The 9,732-nt window shown below is 40.3% G+C and overlaps 1 protein-coding gene and 2 long non-coding RNA genes across 3 annotated transcripts; 2 read left to right on the top strand and 1 right to left on the bottom strand.

Annotated features, from left to right (window-relative positions):
- Positions 1-742, top strand: LOC145208682 (uncharacterized). Its single transcript, XR_013854887.1, has 2 exons — positions 1-230; positions 345-742. It is a non-coding gene; the product is annotated as an uncharacterized LOC145208682 (long non-coding RNA).
- A 2,687-nt stretch (positions 743-3,429) lies between these two features.
- On the top strand, positions 3,430-9,548 carry LOC145208680 (uncharacterized). The gene is made up of 2 exons (XM_080078991.1): positions 3,430-7,394; positions 8,114-9,548. Exon 1 carries the CDS (start codon positions 4,456-4,458, stop codon positions 5,800-5,802), a length of 1,347 nt encoding a protein of 448 aa, XP_079935117.1. The 5' UTR covers positions 3,430-4,455; the 3' UTR covers positions 5,803-7,394; positions 8,114-9,548.
- Positions 7,542-8,188, bottom strand: LOC145208683 (uncharacterized). Its single transcript, XR_013854888.1, has 2 exons — positions 8,124-8,188; positions 7,542-8,038 (listed from the first exon to the last, which is right to left on the bottom strand). It is a non-coding gene; the product is annotated as an uncharacterized LOC145208683 (long non-coding RNA).
- Positions 9,549-9,732: the final 184 nt, after the last annotated feature.

Raw genomic sequence — 9,732 nt, 5'->3', positions numbered from 1 at the left:
CGTTGGCATATTTCCAAAATGTTTCCGAATTCGAACCACAGGGCTTTTTCAGCCAATCACAGCAGCGGAAATCTGCGGGTTGCCGTTACGTCACGTCTAGGTTGCTAAGCGGTTATTTTGACTTCAGTATTGTCGACGTTGCAAGTGTTATGTCAGTTTTGATTCAAAAAAACGTTTTTACAAGTCAGAACATGGTGAAGACTCATGCATTTTAGATGTTTGAACTGAAGGTAATGTTTATTAGGTTATGTATAGCAGTAAATTATACACACATAATTTTTATTGAGTGTAAAATAGCTTTTGTGCAAAATATTTTCTATTATTAATGGTATGTGTTTGTTTAGGATAGCAACGCATCCCCTTCAATCAATCGATGTTAAAATTTTACTTTGTATATGATGAGCACTACATGCAGGCAAGTTTGCATGGCATAAAAACAGTGTATTATGCCTCATTGTCTCTAGTGCAAGCACCTATGATCAACGCAATTTAACACATTATGCATGCCATACCTTGGGATCAACAAACTGTTCCTAATCTACAAAGAAAAATGGTTTATAATTGTACACAGTGCAGTTCTGACATAAGTGTACACTAGGCACACCATTTGCATAGTTGTTCCAAACAACTCCTAGTATTTTCAGTTTTGAATGTTGTTCTGTGCCACCAATGTATATGTTATTTTTATTGTGCATGCTGGAATTTTGTCGTAAGTTTACAATAAAACAGAAGTGATCTTGAATAGCAAATTGAAGTAGTGTGCTTGAGAGCAAATGCAGGATTAAAAAAGACTACTACAGTATAAAGTAAATGATGAGAAGAATTACTTGTGCTAGCATATTCATTGTTTTTCTTGTGACATTGAAATGATAATAGTCACAAAAAATGTTGTACAGAATAGCTACCACCTAAAAACAGCTATGCAGCAGTGTCAGAAATTTATTTTCCTTATCTCACCTCATGTGAGCAGCTTTTTCTCAGTTATATTATCTTTTCTTGTTTTTTATTTGCAATCTCATGTATGAAACAAAACACCTTTTTTACCTACAATGCTCTAAATTAGGGTTAGCAAGGTTGGCTATTGACAGCACTCTATATGACCAGTCTTATTTGTCAGCAAGTTAAATTAGTTTGTCTTGTCCTTGCTACACAGGCTATTTATTTTCCTTCATGGTTTACATTAGTTTATTTATTTGCAATTCTTTATGTGGAACAAAACAGTTGTACCTAAATTAAAACATTATATCACTCATTTCAACAGTCCTCCAAAAGTTTGTTTATTATTCATGCAGTAACCACAGTTAATAATAATCAGTCAACACAGTTCTATAAAGTAGATCCAATGATCTATTGGTATCACATTCTCCATGATAGTCAATATGTTTACTTGTACAATAACTTTAGTTACAGCTAAATGTCAAGCAAATGCCTTTTAAATTGGATTGCTTGATGTCTCCGATCTGCCCTGCCCTTTCATGTAGTCCATCCCTTCTCAAGGTTTTATTTGTTTGGGCAGTGCAACTGCTCTTCCTTGATTCCAGACATACAGGCCTAAGCTCTGATGACTTAAGGCACACTAAGCTATAGGTAATCACTTTGGAGCATGGAAAAGTCAATTCTAATTGTTAAACAGCAAATATGATTATGTATCCATGCAGGTTCTCGGATAGCAAATAGCCCAACCTACAATCCAATAAATTAATCAAAAGCCAATTGCCCTAATCTACAAAATTACAAACCAAATTAGGTAATAATAGTAAGCAATATGATATCTACCAGCAGTAACAATTTTATCCAAGACCATTTAACAATTTATACAAAAATGCATGGAAAAGCTGCAAGAAAAAAAGTAAAACACAAAAGGAAATGAATTTTTGTACCAACCATACCAAGAAAATATATAATTTTAATGTCAGTACCAAAAAAAACAATGTATTTTGCTCCAAGCATTGCGGCTGCCAATTGAGTTTCTTCCAAATGAATGAAGTGCTGATCTTATTTGTGCAACGAAATGAGCAGAAGAGGTAGAGTTCTTAAACCTTTCTAATGTTTTTTTAGTTTCCTTTTAATTAAAGTCACTAGAGTGCTTGGTCTTTATAAACTCAGAACACTATTAAATTTAAGAAAAGTTCTCTGCAGTGTAGTCCGGACATTCAGTCACTGGTTTATGAAATGGTCCAGCAATGCTATCAGACAATGAAGCGGATGGATTGATTTTCATGGCATTTGAACAGCCACCATGATCTAATGTAGATGTGTAGTGGCCAAATCACTAAAGAATTCCACAGATGGTGCCTGCTCCTGACCCAATGCAATGCCCGCATACATTTGCTTCTGAGGTGCTGATCCCTGATACATCCCCAATTGGACTACCACATAACAGGACTGTAAGTGAGGCATTAGTCTGATCCAGATTGGTTGTAGAAGCCACAAACACTATCTCAGAAGATTGTAACATCATTTTGTGGATTCTTTCAAAGCGGATCTTAGCCTCAGATTCTTCAACAAACTTCTGTATGGCACAAAACAAATTTATACCACTTTATGCCCAAAAGTTACATTTATGCCACTGATCTCAGAGATAGTACACAGAGCAGGGTTTTGGATTATGGCAGTTGTTAGTGACTGCACTCATTCCATCTGTAACAAGCAACTTTAATTGGTCTCATGGGTTTGTAATGCTTGAGACACTGACAATCATTGCCAAAAATACAGGAAGAAAATCTTTTTAGTAGATTCACTGATGTTTAGCTAACCAAGGTTTCCGGCAGCTTTAAGCAAGTGATTGTGGTTAACTGTCACACTTACTATACATGGATGAGTAGAAACCAACTTATGTGATGTGTAAAGTTTGATCATAACATCCATAGACACAGGACACAAAGTGTTGAATTTGATACACCAGCTTCCTGTTGGCAAAACTGATTAAGATGGCATTTAAAGGTTTCCCCAAAATATTTTAGGGTTGAGAAATGTTTTGTATTCATTCCAGCTAGTAATAGAAAATACACAAAAAGACTCAAGCCACTCGTCCCATTCTTTTGCTGATTGTAAGGTCAATCTAAAAACCATTTCTTCATTTCCTTTTGTTACTAATTTTTCTCCAAGTTCCACCATTTGCTGCAGGTAATCCACTTAACAATATCAGATGATTATTTACAAAAAAAGCTAATAAGTAATTATCAAAAATGCCTTTTAAAATGCTTATATTTTAGTAATACAATAATAAAACCACGCACAACCTTAACTTTCAAATATTGTGACTCAAGGCAGATTGACTGGTTACTACGCAAGCTGTCGTCTGATTGGTTCAATGAGTCGACTAGGCTGATTGGTTAAAAAGTCACATGACCCGGGAAAATCCGCCTTTGTGATTGGCTTAAAAAGCCCTGTGGTTCGAATTCGGAAACATTTTGGAAATATGCCTCCCGTTGGGCCCTTGTCAGGGCCACCAACGCCAGGGGCGCTTTTAGAGAATTGGCTGCAACCCCTCCATCCACCTTCCCTGCGTGCTCACACCACAAAGGGAAGTTATCTACTTTTCCCCAACCGGCAACCGTGCCCTAGTGGTCGATTGTCTGGTTTTCCTTACTCCCTTCCGTACGTCCCTAAGACGTGCGGAAACCCCTCCCCACGACCGTCCCTAGTTCGCTCAAGCCCGGCCCTTTTCAGGGCCCTCGCGTGGTAGAGCTAAACGGTCCTGTCCCTACGCTCCTGGAAGCAAAATTGCGTTGAATCTGCATATTCAACGACAAAGGACAGTTTCGACGTGGCACGTCACAAACTGAGAGCCTTGCTAACATCAGCTAATTTGAATAAATTGACGACAACGGTCAATTTCGACTTCGTACGTCATAAGTCGAGCCCATCTCGACCATGACGTCAGCAAAAGCTTCCGTTCCCATGGCGTGGAACAAAGTTGTCCACCGAGGTCTCCCGCGGGGAGCTCCTGCTTTCAGTAGGGAGACCGAGGTTTTGGCTAAGTTGCCAACCAAGAAATCGAGGCACTTCATTTATGAAATGCTTGCGAAAATTCATTTTCCTATCCGTAACCTGGAGGGAATAGTTGAACGACGCGGGGGTCTGACAGATTTTACATGCAGAACCCGCGAGATGGCTATAGAGCTTGCAGAGAAGCTGAAGACGTTGCGAGCTGTCGATTTCGCCAGATTGCACGATCTTGAGTGGACCACAGTTTTGGTCAAGGAGATACCGCCGCGTTTCTCCGTCGAGGAGGTACGAGGGTACCTCGCCTCTAGACATGCCACTGTCAAGAAGGCAGAAAAGCTAAAGGACCGTTGGGGGGTCCAAGATGGAAAATGAGGTTTTGACCTCAAGACGGCCGAGTTGAGAGAGAATCCAATCGGCCCGAGAATACGAATTGGGGGTTTCTCCTTCTACGTGGAGTATGAAGGACAACCTCCACAATGCTTTGTATGCAGGAAATTTGGACACATGCGAGACGCTTGTGACATATTTCAGAGCCGAGACGAAAATTTTCCAACACTAGGAGAAAATCGCACACGGAGAGGCGGGCCTCAAATGACCTCCACTCCCATCCAGGATCCGAAGGATACGACCCCTCCTTCAAATGCCGCAAAAGTTGCAGCGAGTAGTGCCCCCCCAACTGATGTTATTACAGAAGGTCTTGTTGACCCCCAAGATGGCGCCACAGGCACTGACGTAAATATTGACGGCATTTTAGAGGATGATATCCCCGTCGAAGAGCACCAGAATCCCAAGGGCCGCGTCTCGGACGCCCCCGCAAACATCAAAGACGTTATAGAGGTGACCAACCCCGCAGAAACACAGGAGAATCCAGAGGGCCGCGTCTCGGACGCCCCCGCAAAGACCGACGGAGTCATGGAGGTGACCGCCCCCGCAAAGACCGACGGAGTCATGGAGGTGACCACCCCCGCAGAAGTACAGGAGATTCCAGAGGGCCGCGCCTCGGGCGCCCCCGCAAAGAACAAAGGCGGTACTGAGACTACCACTCCCGCAGAAGACAAGGAGAATCCTGAGGGCAGCGCCTCGGGCGCCCCCGCAAAAACCGACGGCGGTACTGTAACTACCACCTCCGCAGAAGACAAGGAGTATCCAGAGGGCAGCGCCTCGGGCGCTCCCGCAAAGACCGACGGCGGTACTGAGACTACCACTCCCGCAGAAGACAAGGAGTATCCTGAGGGCTGCGCCTCGGGCGCCCCCGCAAAGACCAACGGCGGTACTGGGTCTACCATCCCCGCAGAAGATAAGGAGTATCCTGAGGGCTGCGCCACGGGCGCCCCCGCTAAAGGCATCACGAGTCCTGAGGGCCGCGCCACGGGCGCCCCCGCTTCCCAAGGAGGACCAACAATGAGGAAGACTGTTTGGAGGAACCCACATCAGAAGAACCCATGGGCGCAGCCACCCCCTTCTGAAGAGAGCATAAGAAGCATGCCGTTGGGAGACCCGGAGTTCATTCATGAGCTAAGAATATTATCTAACTCTACAGAAATTAACAGTAGTAGTACTGAAGAAGAGGTTGAGGCATTCATTAAACGAATGCACTCTTCCTCCTCTTCATCTAGTGCACACTCTAGCAAACGTGTATGCGCAGATAAAAATTCTGCTCCGTGTGAATGCGGGGCTGATGTTTACATTACACCAGAAAAGGGTGATGGTTTTTGCCCTAACTGTGCTAGTTATTTTCGTCGCTGCAATTGCTGTAACGAAATTAATAACCTACCAGGGGGTTATCCTGAAGTATGTACGCGCTGTAGCAACTTAGTGCAGCCACCACATGGTGTAAATGTTACCTGGTAACTTTTCACTCGTATATGTTTTTTGTATGCCTGCGATATAGTGCGCGTACTTCGTCAGTCCCGTAGTGGACGCTTTTGATCGATATCTTAACCGACCACCCATATAGGGCTTAGGTTTTTCGTACTTGTGTATCTTTATTGTATGTCTGCGCTATAGTGCGCGTACTTTGTCAGTCCCGTAGCGGACGACTCTGATTGGCAGTTTAACCGACCACCCATATAGGGCTTAGGTTTTTCGTACTTGTGTAACTTTTTGTATGTCTGCGCGTTTAACTGCGTGAACTTTGTCAGCTCAGTCCTCTCATTGGTCGCTTAACCGACCACCCATATAGGGCTTAGGTTTTCGTACTTGTGCATAATTCTTGCATGTCTGCGCGTTCAACTCCGTGTACCTTGTCAGATCCGTAGTGGAGGCCTCTGATTGGCAGTTTAACAGACCACCCCTATAGGGATTCAGTTTTTTGTATTCGTATACCCTTTTTGTATGTCTGCGCTACAATGCGCGTACTTCGTAAGTCCCGTAGCGGACGCCTCTGATTGGCGGTACAACCGACCACCCACATAGGGCTTAGGTTTTTCGTACTCGTGTAATAATTTTGTATTCTGCGCTATACTGCGCGTATCTCGTCAGACCCGTAGCGAACGCCTCTGATTGGCAGTTTAACTGACCACCCATATAGGGTTTGGGCTTTTCGTTCTCGTGAACCCTTTTTCTTTGTATGTTTGCGCCATAGTGCGCATACTTTGTCAGTCCCGTAGTATACGCCTATGATTGGCCGCTTAACCGACCACTCACACAGGGCTTCGCTTTATCGATTTTGTGTATTTACTTTGTATGTCTGCGCGTTTAACTGCGTGTACTTTACTAGGTGTATAGCATAAGCTTCTGATTGGTCGCTCAAACGACCACTCATATAGGGTTTTGGTTCTTTGTGTCTGGGTGTTGTGCGTACCTTGCTAGTGGCACAACGCAAGTCTCTGATTGGTCAATCAGTCGAACACCCACATAGGACATCGGCTTTGGCGTTTTGTGTAGGCCTACATATATTTAATTTTTATTCACAGGATTTTGTGTTCATTTGCATATGTGGCTTTTGTACATTTACCACATTTGGTGTTCATTTGCATACGTGACCCCTGTACATTTGGTGCTCATTTGCATAAATAAGTTCTTGGTTCAATCATAGTCTTTACATACCCTAGTCTGAAAGCGCAATGGCAAAAACAGCATTAAAAGTGGGAAGCTACGCCATCTAGCGGTGGTGTGGCACTTTTGCAAGCTACAATGGAATCGGTATTGAGAAAACGCGTGGTTAGCGGGTTTTAAGTGTGGTATTTGGTAATTTTTTTACTGTATTAGTTTTTTTTTCTGTAAAATTGTAATGTAAAATTTTATTTAATCATTACATGCTTGAGAAAATATGTGCAACACCTTCATTTGACTAGGAAAATCTCCCTTCGCCAGTAGCTAGCAATCTTTCTGAGAGATTTTGCCAATTTAGTTTGCTAAACATAACGCGTTGTATGTATCGTTTACTTTTTGAATAAAGTAACTAATCTGTGAGAGTCATAGTGGACCATTCAGTAAAAAAGGTTGGTATGGTATTAAAGTATATTAGACACATTTGAAACTACAAAGTTTGTTTCTGTGTTAAACTGTCAGAAAGTAACTTGTTTTTTAACTGTGCACTATGGGGATATTTGATGCATTTTGTTCATAAACTCCACAAGAATGACTAGTTATTGCAATAAGTATTTTAAATGTTTTAATAATAAATTATGTACAAACACACATTGTAAAGCAAGGCTTACATAGAGACAAGAAACAACATTAAAACACTCTTCTACCATAATAGGTACTATTTTTGTTTTCATTGGCTTTTTGAAATCCTTAGTTTTTTGTAATTTTTTCCGATATTCTCTAATACATCTGTGAGAGTTGAAATATGCTGTCATTCGTACATATCTATACATTGCAATACTTGCCAATTTTTTATTTTCAAAAGAAAAAATCTCATTAGCCTTTACAGAATCAACATTTTTTTTATATATATTTTTTTAATAAGTGGAATCTTCAGTTTTTCTGCACTACATCGATGCATTCCTTCTGATGACTGAACTGGTTTTTTAAATGTTTCCATTTTTTCCATGGCCCTTGCCTCATTTTGAGCTCAAGGTTTAAACAATTTAAACATCTTTTGTTTTTCACAGCAATATTGCAGTTATGTGCCATGAACCTATGTCAGAATATTAGTTAAATGTTTAAATATTTGTGTATTACAGAAGGAAATGGTAAAAATATTTTTTTGTAGATGACCTTACCTGTTGACAGCTTCTGGAAATTGACCAAAACTTTGTTTATACTTGGTAACTGAAACCCACTCTGAAGGTTTAGAAACTTCTTTATACCCGGGACACAAGCAATATGTTTCAAGGGACTTCAAAAAAACTTGAATATTGATGGCATTTGGACCTGTGAGTGTATTTAAATAAAAATCATGGTTGGTTGGAAGAGGAATGCCTTCAATAAAGCAAAGAAACTGGAGATCTGAATTGACAACATTTTGATACTGCGGACTTCCATAAAAACTGTTGTTTAACAGGTTCCACTTCAGAAAAAACAGTATAGATTGATCATTCATTATGCCTTTTTTTAATTCCCAATCGATTTTTTTCACCAGCTCTAAAGGCTGACTCTTAAATTCTCAAGTGATTCATAGTTGATGTTTATTTTTAGGGGTAACTCATGTTTTCTAATGATTCTTCTGGAAGAAATTGATTTAGTGAAGCATTTCTGTGGTAAATTTTGGGATGGTAGTCTACCAAACTTGATCCATTTTCGTTTTGTTGTTGATTGTAACCTTTAAAAAAACATAACCTTTAAAAAATTTGTAGCCCAATCATTTGTGTCAACACCATATCTCCCCTTGTTTTGGCCATATGGAATTTTAAACAAGTTTACATTTTTTGTTTGTGATGAATTGCAACAGCCTGGTATTGAGCAGTACTTAATTGCCTCTATTATTACTCATTTTCATTTCCAGTTGAAAAATTTCGTTTTGTTTACAATCTGTCGATTTTTATTAAGTGCTTTGAAATGTTTATGTGGTTCATTGTTATAGATAATAAAGACAATCCGATTGTTTTTATAATGGATAATATTTGTTAGGTTAGTTAACAGCAAACCAACTTAAATTGTGTACTGCAAGAAACTTTTAATATTGGAGTACGATTTAAATAACGTTTCCGTTGCAATTATTGTTGGAACCTTCAGAAAGGTAAAAAAAACTTAGGTGGGCCTGGTCGATATACTTGCTTAGTCAAATATTAATTAATATTAATAAGTTTTATGCGACATATACGGTTTGAAACACACAATTTATCACATATAGTTTAAAATAAAACTTCTTTGCTTCGTTTTTTATGAGTTAAAAGCTGACCAAGTAAAAAAAACGAACAGAACGCATCGATAGCGTCTTTTCTTAATACCGATTCCATTGTAGCCTGCAAAAGTGCCACACCACCGCTAGATGGCGTAGCTTCCCACTTTTAATGTATGTGCGCTTTCAGACTATAGTTCAATCTGAGCTCTTTTCGGTGTTTTCCGCCATTTTGTTCCGTTTGTGCTTTCTGTGTTTTGTTTCTTTATCTGCCTCCAACCCTTTGAGGTACTTGTTTCGTCCCCCCTTAAACAGTATATTGCGCGATTTTTTTTTCGTGGCAATAAACAAAAGATCGGACATGCCAGTCAGAGGGGGTATTAACAGCCTTATGACGTCAGAAGCGTTAAGGAATGTTGCTAACAACACCCCTAGTGGTCAGAATTTTAAACATTGTCCGATTTGGATAAAATTTTACATGACTGTCAATTAGTTCATTGTGGTTTCATATTTTATACTTTTGAGTGTTAAAACCTATCAGTTACCCCTCT

The sequence above is a fragment of the Phallusia mammillata genome, unplaced genomic scaffold (assembly GCF_965637545.1).
Source record: "Phallusia mammillata unplaced genomic scaffold, kaPhaMamm4.hap1.1 HAP1_SCAFFOLD_332, whole genome shotgun sequence".
Classification (NCBI taxonomy): domain Eukaryota; kingdom Metazoa; phylum Chordata; class Ascidiacea; order Phlebobranchia; family Ascidiidae; genus Phallusia; species Phallusia mammillata.
This window is presented reverse-complemented; position numbering and strand designations above follow the sequence as displayed.

Coding starts and splice junctions, on each gene's coding strand:
- LOC145208680 (XM_080078991.1), top strand. CDS start 4,456: ATGCGAGACGCTTGTGACATATTTCAGAGCCGAGACGAAAATTTTCCA.